The sequence below is a fragment of the Urocampus carinirostris genome, chromosome 19, assembly GCF_059441175.1.
Source record: "Urocampus carinirostris isolate Australia breed hairy pipefish chromosome 19, RoL_Ucar_1.0, whole genome shotgun sequence".
Lineage (NCBI taxonomy): Eukaryota > Metazoa > Chordata > Actinopteri > Syngnathiformes > Syngnathidae > Urocampus > Urocampus carinirostris.
The window spans coordinates 27,479,481-27,499,809 of NC_142367.1; the positions used below are offsets into that span (position 1 = coordinate 27,479,481).

General features: G+C 40.6%; 1 protein-coding gene across 1 annotated transcript; it reads right to left on the reverse strand.

Moving 5' to 3' along the window:
• Positions 1 to 15: 15 nt before the first annotated feature.
• eif3c (eukaryotic translation initiation factor 3, subunit C) lies at positions 16 to 20,011 on the reverse strand. The gene is made up of 23 exons (XM_088324227.1): positions 19,849 to 20,011; positions 17,253 to 17,370; positions 17,114 to 17,179; positions 16,029 to 16,218; positions 15,812 to 15,937; positions 14,080 to 14,131; positions 13,833 to 13,951; positions 13,527 to 13,657; positions 12,563 to 12,713; positions 12,390 to 12,493; positions 11,197 to 11,338; positions 10,977 to 11,102; positions 8,799 to 8,892; positions 7,895 to 8,082; positions 7,595 to 7,819; positions 6,089 to 6,280; positions 5,829 to 6,000; positions 4,571 to 4,730; positions 2,089 to 2,154; positions 1,905 to 1,992; positions 1,669 to 1,834; positions 235 to 276; positions 16 to 160 (listed from the first exon to the last, which is right to left on the reverse strand). Exons 2-23 carry the CDS (start codon positions 17,348 to 17,350, stop codon positions 81 to 83), a joined length of 2,778 nt encoding a protein of 925 aa, XP_088180353.1. The 5' UTR covers positions 17,351 to 17,370; positions 19,849 to 20,011; the 3' UTR covers positions 16 to 80.
• Between the last annotated feature and the right edge of the window lie 318 nt (positions 20,012 to 20,329).

Sequence of the window (20,329 nt, forward strand, 5' to 3'; positions counted from 1 at the left end):
GCAGTAAGCGACAAGCACCATTAAAGAATGTTTATTTTTCGAACAAGGTGACTTCCAAATGGAATGGGGCCCTTCCAAAGTTAATAATTGCCTTGGTTGTGGTTCCTGTAGCCTCGCTGGTAGCCTCCCTGTTTGGAATGGTAACCGCCCTTCCCTCCATCTGTTGAAGAGCAAGGTGGCCAAATATGAGTGAAGAACAAATTCACAAATAAAAACCTCATTTGTTCAACAAACCTCTCTGGTAGGACTGCTTCTGTTGATATCCGCCTTTCTGATCTGGAACGCAATCGGCAAATCGATTAACCGGAGCCGAGGGACTACCGTGTTTTCCGGACTATGAGGTGCACCTAAAAGCCTTAAATGCACCTTATTCGCCGGAAAATACATAGTGATGAGTGAATGATACTGCATCTGGTTCTGCCTTTGAGTGCAGAGAGCGATCTTTGAGTGCTTTCTAGTGGTGAAGATGTTTGTTGCTAAAAGTAAACAAAAGACTCGCAAAACCTGGACGGCAACTTTCAAACGCTCATTGCGAATCATCTTTTGGCGTAGATTTGGACAATAATTGGCCGTAATTATAAAAGGTATTGTGATCACTTGAATGAGGATTTTTGTGTGTCGAGTCAATTCATGTTTTTTTGTTTGGCCCTTAATCACAAAGAGTCTCAGAGGGCTGCACAGATCAAATACTATTGCCAACAACAAGTCACGGCAATTAGATGGACCAATGACTAGCATTTCAGTCTTTTCAGAGTTAAGGTGCAGATCACAGTGAGGCAAGGCCTCCAAATTTCCAAAGTTCAGTGTGGCAGATTCCTCCATCGGAAGATGTAGTGTCATCTGCGTAGCAATGGAACTGATATTATACATGCGAATAATATCACCTCATGGAAGCATGTAAATGCTGAAAAAAAGGGGGCCAAGTACTGATCCCTGCGGAACACCACAGGTAACACTAAAGGGCTCAGATGTCATTTCACCCTATTTAACACAGTGAGTTCTATCTGAAAGGTAGGATCTGAACCATAAGAGGATGGTTCCTGAGAGACCAATCCATTTTTCCAACCGTTCTAGTAAGACATTATGGTCCATTGTGTCAAAAGCAGCACTAAAGTCCAGCAGCAGCAAAAGTGATGAAGTGCCGAAGTTCATTGCCAGTAGAAGATCATTGGTTACCTTAATCAGGGCTGTCTCAGTAGAGAGGTTAGCCCTGAATCCCGATTGCATAGATTCAAAAAGATTGTTCTCGGATATAAAATCATTCAGCTGCTGCGCCACGACTTTTTCAAGTACTTTAGAAAGAAACGTTAGGTTTGACACAGGTCTATAATTACATAAGCTTTCTGGATCAAGGTTGGGTCGGTTCAGTGTAGGTTTAATAACAGCGGACTTAAAAGCCGCTGGAATTACACCTAAAGGGAAATGATAAGTTTATAATATTTATAACTGAAGGTCCAAGGACCCCAAAAAGACTTTCAATCAGTGTGTGAAAGTTTTTTTTACAAAATGTTGTCCGCTTGTTTCAATTTTTCATGCAACCCGAGCTCTTCCTGAACCTATAAATCCATTGCTTAATATATTTTTAGTGCAGAAAACACAGTAAGTTCTAAGTTCCCGAAAACATGCTCTCCTTCCAATATCCTTGATCTTTTCACATCCGGAACTGACCTCTGTTGAAGTATCCGCCATAGACGCCCTGTTTAAGATCAAAGACGCGCTCGTTGTTTTCCACTAAGCTGCCCAGTTTCTCAGCCAGCTGCAGGGCCATGTTCTGCAGGGAGGTGGGCTCCGTGCGGTGCATGACCACAGTTTGCGTGGGCTGGTCGAGGGAGGCCTGCCGGTCAAAGGATACTCGTATGAATGGCCATTAACGATAATACGGTGAAACCTTTCCGCGACGTTACCATGAGCTCCTCGTTGATGATCATTTTGCTGATGATACTGTGAACCGTGGTGATCTCCAACTCAAACATGTCCGACAGCGTCGCCATGCTAAGAGAAAATCCACGTCATCTATCCGTAAGGGTTCCGTTTTAAGACAAGTCTATATTTATATTGGAATCGTTTGGAAAAATACTGCTACAATACCTGATGGAGTCATACACGCTGCTGTACGTGAACAGGTACGTCCTCAGTGACTCCTCTTGGATCTTCCTACAAAGAGCAACATATCGCAGTCACCAACCAGCACGTTCGAGCAGAGAGCCGTTTTGTTTTGTTTAGCTCTGCACTGAAATTCACATTTTAGGGCAAAACAAAAAAAACCCTGCCTGAAAACAGACACCAAAATAATACCTTAAAAATCCAAACTGCCTTTTTTAAAAAATCATTTTGAGCGGTTTGATAACAAATTAACGCATGAATTAAAATAGACATTGGGGGGCATTTTAGCTTTAGTGAAAACTAACTAGAGAAAGAGAATGGCCACAAAAACATTAGCGCGAGTGTCGCCTTAGCGAAGGCACCATATTCGGTAATCCCTCGGTTATCGCGGTTAATGGGGACCAAAACCACTCGCAAAAAGTGAAAATCTGCGAAGTAGCGACGCCCCGTCAAAAAAAACAAATAAAGAAATAAATAAAAAATCTCATTATCTGCACCACTTATCCTTATTAGGGTCGCGGGGGGACTGGAGCCCATCCAAGCCATCTCCGGGCAGTGGGCAGGGGACACCCTGAACTGCTTGCCAGCCAATCGCAGCTGCAAATCACATTAGTTCTCGCAGCTAGCTGCGTTCTTCATCGACGAGTCGTACAGCTGGGCGAGTTTACGTCCGCCCGGGATGATTGGAGACAAATTCACGACAGGGTTTTTACTTATGCCGCACCGCAGGTGCCGTTTGGCCGCTCGGCTTGTCGCTCACCGCGAAGCGGAAGCCGCACCGAAACCGTGCTAGGGTCGTCAACGGAGGGGGATTCCCGCAAAAAGTGAAAATCTGCAAAGTAGCGACGCCCCTTCAAATAAATCAATAAATAAAAAAATATATATTTTTTTAACCATTACAGACCACGAAGCTCTGAAGCCGCGAATGTCGAACCGCGAAGTAGCGAGGTCCCACTGTATGTTGCAGGTGCTCAACCGCTGTCATTCACACTCACAAATTTCACAATATATGAGGGCGACAGCAACGAATCGATAACATCAATCATTAAAAGTGTTGGCAACTAATGACCTCATCGATTCGTCGTGTTGCACGGTTTATGAGCCACTATAAACACATCATTTTCCACTTATTGAAACATAAATATTTTGTTTGTTTGTTTGTACATGATTCAAATTGAATCGTTTCTTCCGGCGCCGTCACGAATGGCAGCCACTCCAGCAGCTCCCGTGTTATTTTCGATTGTTCTCGATTGTTTGTTCTCAGCTCAGGGATGCTGCTGGAAATGTGAATTTCCCTTCGGGGATGAACAAAGTATCTATCTATCTATCTATCTATCAATGCAAATAACTCTTAAATTTCGTTGTGAGGTCATATGGATGAGGTACTACTCTGGTCCAGGAGAGGGCGCCATCAGACTGTTTTTTTTTTAGATAAGTATGATACATTTTCTTTAGACCCTTTTTATTGAAAATTGCATCATTCCAAACCAAAATAGCATGAAACAGTCAAACACTACAAAGCAACATGGTTCCCACAGCTTAAGGCAAGTTAAATTCAAGACTTTTCAAGACGCCTTTTGTAATCAAATTTAAGACCTTGTTGACAAAAGAAGACCCACACTTGAAACAAACAAAACAAATTTCTTTTGCCGACCGAAAATCACGTGTAATGTCAGTGTTTATGAAGTGCAGCCCTCTGAGAATCTGTAATTAAGGGCTGTACAAATAAATGTGTGACTGTGTATACTGTCAATGTAACAGCAGGCAGGCGCTGTCCCCCAAAACAAACTGGAAAGAAATTAATCAATTGAATCAGACTAAGGAAAGTCAAAACAGCACAATAAAATGGTGATCGCCAGCAGGTGCTCCGTGGATTATTATCGGGTTCCGGAGGCAACTGGGGCGGCATTGGTAAAATGGCAAGAGCTGTGCTCCTGGTCCGACCTACTGCTAACAGCTAGGCTAACAAATATCCTAAGCCAAAGCTGTGGACATCTGTATCTTGCCAACGGCAGGTCTGTTAGCCATGAAACAGACAACCTGGAGCTACAATTCGTGAGACCGCTAGATTTGGGACGGTTTAATTTTAAACATTGTGAAGATCTGTCTTAAGTCGAAGACACTCCTTGCCAGCGGAAAGCTAGCCGGCCGCTCTCTAAATTGCTTTCCTACACTAAAAGGAGACGCTCTCCGATTTAAGTTTCACTTTTGTACAACGACAAAAAGACCATGCATTCAACTGTGTCGAGTGTTATTGTTTGTATATCTATGATTTTTATTCTCTCAGTCCGTAAGGATGTCATCACAGGGTCATTTTAACCCCTTTTGAGAGCTTTAATGAAGGTGGGACGCTAATAAGCAGATTTTCACTTTTGGCGGGGGGTTTTGGTCTCCCTGACCCGCGGAAACCGAGGGATCTCTTTGTTTCTCGTTTATTTTCTTTATTACTTTATTAAAGAACACCAACCTGACGAGCATTTCGCGCACACACTGTGTTTCGGGGAACAGGTCCCAAACCTTGCTGTTCATCTTCTCGTTGATGATGAATGAGTGACATGTGCGCCAATCGCCCATCTTCATTGCCTTGCTAGCGGCCACAACGTGCTCCCGCATGCTCTCTGGGGGTCCTGGGTGGAAGGAGACAGATTAGAGCGGAAATACTTTTAGTCCTGTCGATCATGCAACCGCATAAACAATGTGTCAGATTAGCTGAGAAACTTCTTTACATTGTTTCCAATAGAATTTTGTGAGACCCTGGTGGGTGGACAGTCTAGAAAAAGGGTCTGAATCTATGGATTGCGATCCGGTAATGACTGTTTTCATGAGAACATTTGACTCGGAGATAAAATACTGCCCGAGAAAATTTCCTCAGTAGCTTTCAGATTCTGAACAGCGCCAAGTCGAGTTTGGTGCGTGCAAACCCACAGAAAAAACTGCATACATCCAAAAACAGCAGGTTTGGAGAGTACCGGAACAGCTTTGAGTAATAAGGATACCAAAAAATGTAATTTTATTTCGTTTGAATTATATTAAAAAAATAGTCATCAAATCAAAGGTGTATTTTGTAAAAAATAGTGATTACAATTGTATGTAAAAGTAAACTACAGGGGACCATATTGAAGTCCAGTGTGTGTTACTTCAAACTTTATTCGTTTTATTGTTCACATCAGGAATCTTTGTTAGCCCCTCCCTCTCTCTGCGGCTTTCATATTCCACATAGACGCAGCACACTTAGGACCAGATTATTTTGTCTTTTATTAGCATAGTTAGTATTAGAGTAATACAAAAGTAATCAAGTTACTTTAATATTGTAGTATTCAGATTACATTTTTCAACAGGTGATTAGTAACTGTAGAGGATCACATTTTAAAAGTAATGCCCCGGGTCCTGTTCGCCGAGAGTTGAAAATGTTTTAAAAATGCAGCGCTCGTCACTTTTCACCCAGCCGACTAATCACAGTGCAGGCGGGGCAGGACCAACACCACAATGGAATATCATCACGGAAAAAGGGGTGGATTGATCAAGATTCCTCCTGACTGACAGATACGTAGCACAAATACGCACCATGGCGTTTACAAATATGAATGAGAAATACAAGTTATTATATTACTTCGTGTTGATATATATTTTAAAATGTTACAAGCTTATGAGATTCTGGCAGGACCAATTAAACCCTGGCAGCCCGCCAAAATGTGTCTTTGTTTCGGAGACACCGTTCTACTTACCAAGTAGTGGCTGCCTCTCTCCCACGCGCAGCTGATGGTGGAACTGTTTACTGATCATGCGGCGCCGGGCGTCAAACTCATGGGCGGCCATGTACGGGATTTCCAGCAACATGGCCGACACCAAGTATACACACTCCAGCAGCTCCAAGTTGATGTGCATGTGAAAGGGCACCTGTGACAGGCATGAGGGCGAATATAAGGATCGGAGGCTTTTTAGAACGAGGACAAAGTGTTGACGTTTGAGGACTGTGAAGACTGACTTGTCTTCTCTTTTCTATCTTCTCCTGCTCCGCATTCCTCTCTTGCATGTTCCTCATGAGTAAACCCTGACCCAGGAGCTCCTTGGCACGGCCCGAGGACTGGATGTCCAACAAGGCATTGTGGGCGTCTTTGATCATGCCTTGACGAAAGGCGCAGATCCCCAGTTGCACCATGGTTCGGTTGTACAAAATCTGGGAGAAAGAAAAATATAGCAAAAAAGGTCAACGTGTCAAGGCATCACAGTTTAGGGCCTGTAGAGCTGCACGATTTTGAAAACCTAATCGCCATTTTTCAAACCAGTATCGCAATGTCCATGTCATTTTACATTTAAGTGAAAATTGCAATTCTTTCGGGCTAGTTTTTTGATGCGAGTACTTAATCATAATGACATTAACAAAAACGTGCGCTCTGCTGTAGAATGCCCTTCCCTCTGAGATTGGATCTGCAACCTCAGTGGAAATGTTTCAATCTAAGCTTAAAACACACTTCCATAGCATATAAATAACCTCGATTTTATGTTGACAATATATGTGTATTATTTGCCCTTATGTAGGTTTTAGATCAGGGGATGCTGTCATCATAGTCTGTGGTTTGCAATAATCTGTGGTCTGTGCAGCCCTTTGAGACTATGTGATTAAGGGCCAAACAAATAAACATGACTTGACTTCTCAAAGTTTCATCATTTTCCTCATGATGAGGTTTTTAAGTTTTTCCCTTGCGCTCATGTAATAATAATAATAATTAATAATAATAATTTCCTTTGTATTGTCATTCTTTGTAACAATGTACACAGAACGAAATGTCGATACACCTGACCCGTTGTAGCGAGTCGATGCAGCCGCAGCCAGAGGGCGCCGCCATTATACCAATTAGGTATGTCTCGGTCGAGGCGCGAACCAGCGACCTCCCAGTCTCAAAGCGGGCACACTACCATCTAGGCTACTGAGCTAGGTTTTAGATCAGCGGATGGTGTCATAATAGTCTGTGGTTTGCAATAATATGTGGTCTGTACAGCCCTTTGAGACTCTCTGATTAAGGGCCAAACAAATAAACATGACTTGACTTCTGGTAGGCTTTTTTTAGGGTTGCTGTCTGCTGACCATTATTTACTTTTTGATTCCTCAATTAATGCAAGTACCTAGGAAGTACAAGGGTCAAACATGGAGGTGACGTCACTACTGACTGCGAGTATCTGACAAACCAAATACTAACTATAGATCTACATAAAAAAAACAAATACAAAATTGCATTGGAATAAATGGTCTTAATTGTCATTCAAAGGTACCATGAAATTGGAGAGCTTCTCCTTTTAGAGTATGAAAGCGATTAAGAGTGGCTGGATAGCAGAAAGCTAGCATTGGGTAACCGCGACTTCAGCATGGTCTCCGCTATGACAATAAGAGTCCTTAATGTCGCGGTTTCCCACAGGTTGTAGCGCCAGGTCATGCCACGACATCAGACGCCAATATAGTTTAGATTTGGGATATTCGCCCGGCCCTCCTCACCTGAACAGGAGGGTCTGCGTGCTGGATGTTGTCTTGCAGGTGGCTCATCAGCATCAGGTCGCGGGCTTGATACCAGCGCGAGTGTAAGGCGTGGTGATAAATGTGGCAGAGGATGGCGCAGGTGCGAATGCGGTCCGTGCGGTCCTTGGCATAGATGAATTTGCACAGGCGGTCCATGAGGATGGCGCTGTCCTCACCCTCGCTCTCTTCCTGGTCCTGTTGGGACTTTGGTAAAAAATATATATTATCAGCATAAAGATCTTTTTTTTGTAGTTGCAATGCAAATACTACTCTCCTTACCTTAGTTTCTGCCTGAATGCCCTGGCAACGCTGGTGAGCCTTGTAATCGAATTTGTAGTAGGTGTGCATTATTCTGCGCAAGTAAACGCGGCAAATTTCCTCCGTCGTGCCTCTGGTCTCCAGATATTTGAGCAGCCGGTCAATGATACCGCACACGCGGTTTTCGTCTTTGAGATTATCCACGTATTCTGCAGGAAGAGGATGAGGCAATGAGAGGTAATATTAGGGTATTATAACCCTACCCACCCAGAGCTATTTACTCAATTTGCCACTTTTCAGATTTTATTTGTGAGGACTCGGGAGAAGTGGTGATGTTTGATAACTAATTAAATCCTGTCTTTTGTAACAAAATCTAGGGTAAATATGGCTGTAGAAACATTTACGACATTTATACTCCTGTGTCTACAGGTGTTTTTAATCAGACGGATTTTTAGTTTGATTATTATTCAAATCAATATTTTGTTTAAATGTCTAGGCTTATATTTTGCCTCTAGGAGGCGCTAAATAATATATAGTGTCCCTTTAACAATATCAGTGTCCAAAACATTTTTTTCTGAAAGGATTTTCAAAATTAGCCTATAATCTAACAGTGCCCTTATACAAGACAAATGCTTTAGTGGTTGACCGAGCTTATTTTAACCATACTACTAAAAGTTACAACCTGGTAATAACAGTAATGACATAGTTATAGGGGCAGAGAGAGACTAAGAAGAACAATGATGGGTGGATAATAAAAATATTTTTAAAAGGCAGCGAGAGAGAGAGAGAATAGCCCGACCCGAACGTCATGATTTGATATTTTAGGCCAGAATCGGCCCAAAATTCGCGTTGGGTTCGACTTAAGATCTTACATCACGAAGCAAAACAAAAATGAGTGCCCGTTCGAGACAAAGTGCGTGTTTACCTTGAGAATGAGGATCTGTGTTCTGCATGATTTTTGTGAACTCTTTGTCCATCCTTTCCACCAAAGTTAAAATACAGCCACGGACCCTGAAAGGCTGTAATCATAAGAGAAACATATTTATTTTTGCTTAACACTTACACAAGAACATGTTTTTTTGCAGAATATCTATATATTTCATCATTATATTCCAATTAAGCGTTAACCCCTTAAAATCCTGACGGCCTGCCAAGGGGCCGACTGGCTGTTTAGAAGCAAATTGGTGTCTTCACTATGTCACCGGTAACTCAAATACACTGCGCCACATATCATCAGAAAGTTTAAACTCTCGGGATTCAAGATATGCTGAATATTTAAAAATGTACTCATAACAGAAACACCACCATCAGTCTCAATCAAAAAACCCGAAATCTATAAAGCCGCCATAGCTCAACAAAGTCAGCTAATAAAACAATTCCACAAACATGGTCTCGTTACATTTGCAACAGTCCAGTAAATCCAACAGTGCAAAATAGTTGCCATATTGTTCGGACTATGACTGACCAAACCATTAAAAAAAAAAAACGCTACCTAAAGTCTGGGAATTACGGTACTCCAGAAGATCCAGAACACACTATAATACCGACAGATCCAATAAAAATAAAAAAATCTACCTAGACGCATTTCTTCATCATTTGATGTGTTGTAATCAGTCCGTTTAGCCTCATAATTCCTTTTTAAAAGTAAGAAAAAAAAAAATCATGATTTTTTTTCCCAATATGGCCGTGGCCTCTGACTGGACAATTGACACCACTCTCAGCCATTTGCACGCTTCTTTTTCTGGTCCAGAGCCTTCAATAACCTACAAGGGACTGTATTGAAACAAAGGCCATTCCTTACTCCAAATAACTAAGACAGCAGTGACCAATTCAGATTATGATCGACACCAGGCCTGGGTGATTAAAGGATTAACATAATTATCGTTATTATCGTAATCATTTGATTTAAGTGGATAGCTCTAGTGATTACCACCGGAGAAAATGAAGGCGCTGTTGCAATGGAAATGTAACAAGGACCAACCAATCATTGTGCAGGACTGGTGGATCACACTATGAAAACAGTTGGACTACAACGCGGTCAAAGTGAAAACTAAAGAGATGAAGCATAACAGGCAGTAAACCCATTCAAGCAAACCGAAAAGAGTCGTAGAGAAGAGAGGCCCCTCAGCGCCAGTTGTTTGGAGGTATTTTGGCGAATTAGGATCTGACTTAAAAAAAAACAGCAGCGACATGCACTTCAAAGTTTGCTGAACAAGACAGGCAATATGACAAACTTATTCCACCATTTAAAAAGTAGCCGGCTAAAATGCACAGAAGGAAAAACAATTCAGGCCTAAAATGAGTGCGAGCAGTGCTCCCCATGGAAAAAAATACTAAACATTTTTGATCGAGCGAGCATGGCGCTACCTGTGTATCCCTGCAACCAGCTACCCCACTGGTTAGGTATTCACTTGTTAAATGTTCCTCATATTTGTGAAATGCTGTGTAGACATTAACCCTTTGAAAATCCTGTAAAATTTGCTGAAATTCCAAAACGTACCCAAAGTAAATTGAATGTGGATTTTGAACCGTTTGGAGAATATGGACACTTTTGGTCTCTTATGAAAGGTAAGACTCTAAAGTTGTGCATGTGCAATCATTGATTGACTTCTGGAAAGATAAGTCAAACATTTGCCCCACTCCCAAAATGTCTAAATAATTGGCTAAGGTACACACTTGCAAAGGTTTTATAGCTGTAATCTGAGCGTCTCCAAATGGCCATTTTTGGGAATGCCTAGACCTACTTTTAGAAAAATGTGTCAAATACAATGTTTGGTTTTGCCGATTGCGATCAAATTTGACAGGGTACCAGGTAAGCCTTCAAGCTATTGTCTCACCCGTTTTCCAGCAAAGATGCCCATGCTACACTCATCTACAGGCATTGGATTGCAAAGAAAAATACAAACCTTCTATTTGTCTGTGTTCCAACTCAGATGTCTCATTGTAAGTAGCACTTGCAGTGCTTGCATTATTTCAGTTTGGGACAAAACTTCAAAACCGTCCATATTCTCCATTCGGTTCAACAACAGCATTCAAATTACTTTGCTTACGTCTTGGATTGGGATTTTGGGTCTGACAAAATAGATGAATTCACGGCAGTTACCTGTTCTGAGATGGCCAGGTTCTCACTTTCCTCTGCAATGTTTTCCCCAACAAACATGTCACTGTTCTCATTCAGAACACTCTGTAGTTCTTCAATGCAGTCCAGACACTTCCTCCACATTTCCGGCTGATGGGAGGGACCAAAATAAAATGGTTAAAAAAACAAAACAATAAACAAAACTAATTCCTAGCGAATTATATGTATCATTTGCATTTCCTACCTTCATAAAACTTGCCATATTCGGATTGTAGTCATACAGAGAGGCAATGATGTTAAATTTAATCTTCACCAGGACGCCCTGACCAAGGTTATGCTCGGCAGCGATGCAAGCCAAGGCGTGCAGCAATTCAATCTGGCCAATCCTGGCAGGGATGAGGTTGCCTTTATTATTTAAATTACAATTGACTTGAATATTGTCAACTCTCACGATAGCAAGACCCTGAGATCTCCTTATTTTAAACAGAGAAATGGATAAGTGTGTGGGTGAGCCAATGATGAGGTCCGTCTTCCGACAGCTACTGTAAATTGCGTGCCTTGCAGGTAATGAATGTTGGGCGCATTTGCTTTTAAATCCTCCATCAAAACGAATCGGAAGCATAGCAAAAATGTATATACAAATGTAAAAGTAGATGCATCACTTTTTGAGTGATCTCTTTGGAGAACGTGATCAGTCATTTTAACTTTGATATATCCAGTTACCTCTCATTTAGCCCCGTCTTCCTTCAACCTGTTAATAGAAATCAATGCCTCTGTCCTTTAAGTTTGAACTTTTGTCTTAATTGCAAGTGGTTCAGAAAATGACCTATCTGCTACAAAAATTAGACTTTCTTATTGGTACAATATGGTGTCTCGTTAAAATGCTGTCCATATATTTATACCTGGAATCTAGATGATTCCATTTTTACATCTTACAAAATGTGTCCTTAGCTATGAAATGATCTGCATTTCTGTAGCGCTTTTCAAGTCAATGACTTCCCAAAGCGCTTTACAGTGTGCTTCACATTTCCCAATAGCGACCTTGCAGCCATGTAAGGCACTAACCTGCTTATTGGGGGTATTAGGGGTTCAGTGTCTTACCCAAGGACACTTCCACATGTAACACGGACAAGCCGGGATTCAGAACTGGGATCCCTTGATCCCAAGACGAGCGCACTACCTCCTGAGCTACTGCGCCCCTTTTATTTATACAGTGTACATATGGATTTAGAGATGTGATTTAACTAGTGAACATTTCTAGATCAGTGCACTTTGATTATTCTGACTGAAAATGACCATTTTGAATCATTGCAGTCTGCCACAAAGCCTTTGGTACAATAACAAATAGTTACAACCAGAAAGTTAGTCAACTGGGAAATAAATCCAGAAATCTCAAGAAGTATGCTTGATGTTGTTGAGTTGACGCTGAATAATTACCTGTCTGTGCCCTTTTTGCCCCGGGCTTGCAGAATCTCATTGAGCTTCTTCACCACCACAACGGTGTTGATCTCAGTTCCCTTTGCAAACATTTTCGGCTTTTCCTGATTCGAAAAGAATACGTTCGTTACTGCGAAACAGCCAATGAAAGAGTCAATACACATTGTCCGTACCTTGACAAGAGGGACACCTCCTTTCACCTTCTCCCAGCCTCCCTCCACTCCCTCGCCTGCCTCTGCCTCACCCTCTTCCTCCAACTTCTCTTTCTTCTTTAATTTTTTCTTCTTACTCGCTTTATCGGCACCCTTATCAGGTCCGTGGGCTCTGAATAAAAAGTGACACGATTCAGGATGCGATGCCATTTCAAAAATTGCAACACAGAAATCCCTCAGTTTCCGTTGTTAATCGGGTCCAGACCATTTGCGACAAAACTTTCTGACTTATTCTTCTATTATAATATTTGAGAGAGTGTAGGAAGAGAGCGAGAGGAAAAATTAAAACTCTGTACGTATTCAAAATCAGTTGATGTTTATTGGTAGGGAGATCCTTGATCAAAGCCCCGTCGACTGGGAGCACGAACGAGAGAAAAAATTAAAATCCAGTACACATTTTAAATTAGTTTATATTTCGCCTTGATCAAAAACCTTCAGAGTGAGAGAGATGCATTAATTCAATGGCATGTCGAAGGAGCGGGACACAAACTTTTCTCAGCGAGATGCAGAAAAACGCAGATCAGGTGTGCAGTCACAATACAGTATGAAATAAGCTATGATGTGAATTGGCAAATCGGTACGGGGATTCTTAAGCCTACCGGCCGGTCGGCATGGCTCTCGGCTGCCCCCGCCCCTTACTAGCCCCTTATCACAGTCGTGCTGGCAAAGTGCGAACGATTTTGCGAAAATAATGTCCTCGCTGCAGGAAGCATTCTTTTTGGTTTTATAAATTTATTATTTGAAATTGAATGGCCAATTGCCTTGAATCTCGGCTGCCCGAAACGTTCCTTGATGGTGCTAGAAATATTCATTGTGGGTTTTTTTTTCAATCCTTTTTAAAAAGTATTTTTCCCACGAAAGTGAACCAGCAAATCACTAAAGCGCCATGTAGCGAGGTGTCTCTGTACAGACAACTAAAACTCACTTCTTGAGGAACACCATGGCGAGAGAGGCACTCTTCTCCTCTCCGTCTTCAGAGCTCTCGCTGCCAGTGTCCACGGCGTCAGAGCTCCAATCTTCAGCATCTTCGTCTTCATCGCTGGAGGATGACTCGTCCTGTCAAAAAGAAGGGGGGAACAACCATATTTTCCAATTGGCTTCGCTGCATCAATCAACGGTTACACGAAGCCGCGAGCAGTCTGAGAAGTTACTTCGAGTTATAAAGCTAATATCTAAATAATATAATGTAATATCTATGTATAATAATATAAATTAATTTCCAAATCCATACCCCAGATCCTTTAGCAGGTTTGAGAAACTTGCTAGCTTCTGAGGTGGCCTCAGGCTTTTTCTTTAAGAAGGCTTTCGCTGACACACCATCATCATCATCATCACTGTCAGAGGACGAAGCTGGCAGACAAAAACATGATTTTTTTTGATAATGCTTAGCACATCACCATAACAATGAAAGTTGCCCTGTACGTTTGTGGAAATCGAATATGCAAGAAATTCAAATTAAGAAGTATTTTGTGGCTTACCCGACTCTTCCTGACCCTTTTCCTCCTTTTCATCTGCAGAATCTTGAGGATTCTACAACAAATGGTTTGACACGTTAATGTTAACACATTAAGTATCACACCACGCATTTTCACCAAAAAGAAGAACTTTATATGGACAAAGCTCTAAGATGAGTTGTTTCTGCAGTCTAAGTTGCTCAAGTTACAAACACAGCTACAATTTTGCATAAAACTTGCAAAATGTTGCCCATACATTTACAGAACATGTTTGAAATTCAAGAAAGGGCTCATAATTTGAGAGGTTATGGAGAATTTAAACACAGAAAGTTCAAACAACGCGTTAAGGTATGTAGTGTGAAACAGTCCGGGTTCACAACTGAAACAATGACAATATACTCACAGGTTTAAACAAATCTACAAACAGCTGATCTTGTGTGTTTCCAGTATGCACTGCAAGGGTCTGAGTTGGCTCTGTAATATAGGTCTGTTCTCTTACCGTTTTTAGTATTTTGTTCTTACCATTGTTGGCATTTTGTAATTAACATTGTTACCGATATTGTGTTGAAATTGTAAGTTTGAAATGTCAATCATTTGTTTTTCGAATGTTCCTTGTGGGTAATGATGCCGTGTTATGGTTTGATTCGAATATGTCTTGCATGCGGGGAAAAAAAATGGAACGGGATAGGCATTTGAAAGCTTTGGCTGCAGCCTACTCGCCTTGGGCACATGTTTTTGTATGGTATTCTGTTGTACGTGTTTTTTTCTTGCAAAAATTTGGTTAACGTTTGTTGGTGTTGTTCTTTGTATGTGCTGTGACAAAATAAAGCCTCAAACAATCAATCATTTTTAGAACCCAATCCAATGTTCCTACATCTTAAGGCAAGTCAATTTCAAGATGTATTAAGACTTTTTAAATGCATGTTGAAATCAAATTTAAGACCAAGTCGAAACACCCCACCCTCCCAAAAAACAAATGAAACAAAAAAAAAGTAAAAATATTTCTTGCGTACAATACACCGTGCCTCGTACGCATGACCTGGCACAGCTTTTGGCCATGACGAAAAACGTTAACTTCTGTACACTTTGCCATGCTCCAATCTATATAAACGTCTCTGTCCGGAGTGGCTATGTGTATTGTGGGTAGACCCAAGACATGTGTCGGCTCTGAAAGGCCCGACTGAAACCACATCAACATTTAGATAGTTCCGTTGTTAGTGGTCAAGTGATGTTGCCACCAAAGGAAATTGGTGAATTATTCGAAAAGACAGTTGATTAATAAAACTAAATTTTTTTAGTTCCAACAAATAAAAATCTTATTAATGTGTTCAAAGACTTGACAATTGGATTTAAGACATTTTAAAGCCAATTAAGGCATTATTTATAGAATAATGAATCCAATGCCTATAAAGATAGAATCATATTTGGCATTCGGATTATATGTAAACCAAATTACACATTTAATTTTTCCATAATTTGCTTAACACATTTCTATTCTTCCGCTGTTATATTTTACTAGTTATTTTGTTGTTGTGCTCTGTACACCCCTTTGAGACTTTTTGTGATAAAGGGCGTCACAAATAAATAGGACTTGACTTAAAGACCTTTCAAGGAACTCTTGACATTTATAATTGATTTGTAGAACAAATCAAAGAGCCTTTAATGTACAATAAGAATAATCCCCTTCTCCCCACCCAAAATCCCAGAACCTCAAATAAACAAAAAGCCAAAGTGCTAAGTTGTGTCACTTCCTCACCTCCTTGTAAGAATTGATTTCTGTCTCGTAATCCCGGTTGTACTTGCGGATTTTCTGTCGCAGTGTACTTAGGGCTTTAGCGTTGTTCTTATTCATCTTCTTCTTGCCCTCTTTGTCCTCCCAAAGCTAGAAAAAATAAACACATTCAATTCATTTGGTTTCAAAGTTAAAAAACAAGTTGGTCTTTCGTGTAAGCAGGGGGGTTCAAAGGGCTGACCTGATTCAAGTAATCCTCAAGATCAGCCAAAAGACGGATATAAAAGGATGGAACCCCTTCTTTGTCCACTATATTTTTGCTTTTTAGGAAAGCTCGACATAACTGCTCAAACTCTTCCAGACACTTGGCCATGTCGCGAATTTTCATGGCATTGCGGATAGTCTTGATAAGATTGGTCAGCTCCTCGAACCTATGAGGACAGAACACATTTAAGTAACACTGTTGCAGCATTTGGTTTAGGACAGGGGTGGGGAACCTTTTTGACTCAAAGAGCCATAAAAGCAAAATATATTCATTTTATTTTGGGAAAGAGCCCCACCACATATTATGAGACAAATTGACTAAATTGCTAAACCCGCACCCCAGACAAAAACTTAGTCTTCAGCACATTTATTTGATAAAAATTATGAAAAGAGAATAATGCCAGAGCCCGTGTCCCAAAATCAACAAACATGCCACTTTAAACTTGTCTCTTTCTTGCAATGACTCAAGATCGGTTAAACTCATTTTGACCTTTTTTTTTCATACATATTGGTTTCAAAACCAGATGCAAGCAGTTATTCTCTAAAAACGTCACAACATTCTGCAAACAGGGAGCCTGATGTGCGCAGACGGCGTAGGGCGAGAGATGGGAGGGAGTGCTTGCACTTTTTGCATAGCTCCACCCATCCCTCCCACTCACCCAATCAAATAACTTTCAGTTCTCTTTCCGGTGTTTTGGCGTATTTACAGTTTGTTCTGTGGATTTCATCATAAAGTATCTGAACACTGAACCCAGATTATATAGTGACCTTTTATATAAGGGATTCTTTAGCGTTAGCCAAAACAAGGTTTTTTTTGGTGACACCTTGACTGTAAATTGTAGTGAAAAACGTGCCCAATATATTCTGCGAAGTACTGCTTTGTAATTTAGCTTTGGTTTGGTTTTGCCTGTATCTGAACAGGACTGATGGCTCATGTTTTGAAAATTTGCATGCTATCAAATTTGTCTCTGAGCCACAGGTACTCATAGAAAGAGCCATAGGTTCCCGACCCCTGGTTTAAGGGATCACAGTTCAAGCTTAACTTCAAGAAATCGGGCCAACCTTTTGTCTTTAGCACTGCGCACGACTCTCTTGGTATCTTCCTCATCATCGCTGAGCAGCAGTGACCTGTGGAGTTAGATGTTTATTAAAAGATTGTGTCAAACCAACAAGTCGCAGTCAACAAAATAACTGTACTGACTGCTTGAGTGTAGTCCCGGGCGCTTTGGGAGTGATCTCATCTGCCGACGAGGACTCCTCTGACTCGCTGTCAGACCCGGTGGCAAAAAAACGCGACATTGTTGAAGAAGGGGCTGAATCTGCAAGGGAAAAATGCAAATGAAAGAATAAGTATAAATGTAAATGTTCTGCATTTATAGAACGCTTTTCAAGTCAAAGAAGACCTCCCCAAGCGCTTTACACTTTCCCTTTTTACACACACCAACTATCCGGAAGCAGCGTAAGCCATGCAAGCCAACTACCTGCTCATCAAGGTTTTACGGTTTTGTAGTGAGTGTTGGAGTTTTAGCCAACCACAATTGTTAATGTTCGAAATCTAAAAGCGCCCAACAATCAGAGGCAAGTTTTTATAATAGCACAAGCCAATAAACGCGATTCAAAGTTTGCAAGCACTAAATTATGCCACACCCACCATGTGAGCACATTGAGTGTCATGGCAGACTCCGTGAACATAGTCCCAGAGTCAATAAACGAGAAGTATAACTTAATCATTGCCGTAGTAGCACATTTGCCTAATGCGCGAAAGGTCTCCGGTTCGTAACATATGTTGGCCTGGAGAGGGATGGGTGCCACCAGGCTGTACTTGCCCAAGACACCACAGGAAAAGGTGCTCCTACTACCTGTGTGATTAAGGGATCCAACCAACATTGCAAAACATAGTAATTATATGCACTACTGTACAGCAAGGGCAGAGTTTGGGTATGAATATCAATATCAAGGAACCATGGTTTTGTCTGCACTAATATTATGTGATCATTGTTTTTGTTTGGAAAATGTGCTATGTCCCCATCAATTATCGAATAATGATTGTATTATCTCCTTCAAAATGAAGTGATCACTAAAAGACTGCAGCTACGTACCCTACCAATGCCAAACCTATAAATGTATGGGCCTGGTTATCTTATGTCTCGCGACTTAAAACGATCAATGTTATTTAATTATAGCATATACCACATTTGTTTTTTATTAGTCGACTAAATGTGCGTTCGGGGCGGCGTTATCTCAGGATTTAGAGCGCTCGTCTCGGGATCAAGAAGTCGCAGGTTTGATTACCGGATTATCAAAGTGTCTTTGGGCAAGACACTGAATCCCTAATACCCCCAATAAGCAGGTAGGCGCCTTGCATAGCTGACTCCCTATTGGTGTGTAAGTGTGAAGCACATTGTAAAGTGCTTTAAATAAATAAAATAAATAGTCTGCATTTCTATAGCGCTTTTCGAGTCAATGAAGACCTCCCAAAGCGCTTTACAATGTGCTTCACACTTACCCATTCACACACAGACACCAACAGGGAGTCAAGTGCTATTAAAATTTAAAGATGGCGAAAAAGTCAAAAGAACATACATCAATTTCATATTTTTAGCATTGAATTTGATTCAATTTAATGCAAAAACATAACAGATGACATCAAAACCAGATACATTTTTATCTTATTAATTCATGTTTATGATGTGAATATTACATTGACCCCCAGAAAATTAAAGAACATGAAAAAATGTATATCATTAATGCAGCATCTATTAATGCAAAAAAATAACATGAAAACATTAAATTATTTTGGTCATGATTTTTTGGGGATCAAATCTGTAGAATAGAATATACCTTTATTGTCATCGTTACAAAATGGGTTAACATATTGTGACAACGAAATTGGGCATGACACTCCAGTATCACACATTCACAGTGAGGTAAAAAACCCAAGAAGATAAAGGAACAGAGAAGATAAGGTTATGAAACAAGGAGGATAAGATGATAGTTATAATTTATCCAAATTTACACAAGAAATGTCAGCATGTATGTACAGGAATAACATACTGAATACAGTGTTGCATATGCAGATAATGTAGTTTTAAAAATGTAGTGAGGTACATGACATTATGTAAAGTTCCAAAACAAATGCAAATTAAGACATAACTGGCACAAATTACAACATATGACTATATTAAATTATATATCCATCCATCCTCAGGTCTTCATTGAATTGAAAAGTGCTATAGAAATGCAGACCATTTAAGAAAAGGTAGCTTGAAAAACGTATCAGTATAAAGACTGTAGATTCGTTTTTAGAAATGTATATATTAAATCGGTTTATAGTAGCATGGTATGATTACAAAAGCAATCCCATCAGCTAGATTGGCATGAATACGTGATACTGACTACTTTGACATAACTGCCGTCAAAGTCTTGTTCCACGGACAGACAGACCATTTCTTCCTCATGCCATGAGGCTCTTTAACTCCACCCGGAGGAGTAAAAGCCCACATTAAACCCCACCCCATCATTTGCATGACCCTATTTCTATGACAGTGTGTATTTTATGTAGCACTATTTAAATACTCTATATCAACACGTTATATTGGGTATTTCTATATTCTATTTCTTTTATTTTAATATTATTTTATTTTCAACACAAGGATTCTAACGTATATCGGTTTAGCCGCGAACGCTAGCTAGCATATTGCTAAGCTAATGCTAAGTCGGCTTCCATGAGCAGGCCTCACAAGAGGAAAGCCAACGAGTACCGTCCGGTAAAACACACAAAATGACCACAAACGCACCTAAATCCTTGCGAAATATGCTCCTTGTTGATTCTGTCTCGTGTGAGCGGTTATAAAATCCAGTTTTGCTGTTAAGCTGACAAGAGAAAACGTGCGACGTTTACTAGTGTGTGCACACGCGCCGGGAAAGGAAGTGACGTCACGGAAAAACCACATAGCACAGATGCGCGACAGCGGCCACCTTTGGCGAAACCCAGAAATACAGTTTTATTTTGAGAACAGGATTTTGAATATTTGAACTGAAGTTCTAACATGCATCGTTTTTAGGAGTACATTAAGTGTTATTGCACGACTTTTAACGAGCACTATGGTTATGACGCACTACTTTTTCAATTTAATCTTAGGCCAACTTCTATGCAATTTCGTTGTCACAGCATATCCCATGTTGTAACGATGACAAAAAAGGCATATTCTATTCTATTCTATGCAGTGCGGTGTAAATATATTTGCCTATGCATCCTGACAGTATTTCTCCTTATTT

Bases quoted from the DNA above. Each gene is read 5' to 3' on its own strand.
- eif3c (XM_088324227.1), bottom strand. From the start codon at position 17,350: ATGTCGCGTTTTTTTGCCACCGGGTCTGACAGCGAGTCAGAGGAGTCC. The intron at 16,219-17,113 runs GTTGGCCCGATT...CTGTCCTCATAG, and splicing joins CGCAGTGCTAAAGACAAAAG to GTTCGAGGAGCTGACCAATC. The intron at 4,731-5,828 runs GTAAGTAGAACG...CCTTCCACCCAG, and splicing joins AGAGAGGCAGCCACTACTTG to GACCCCCAGAGAGCATGCGG.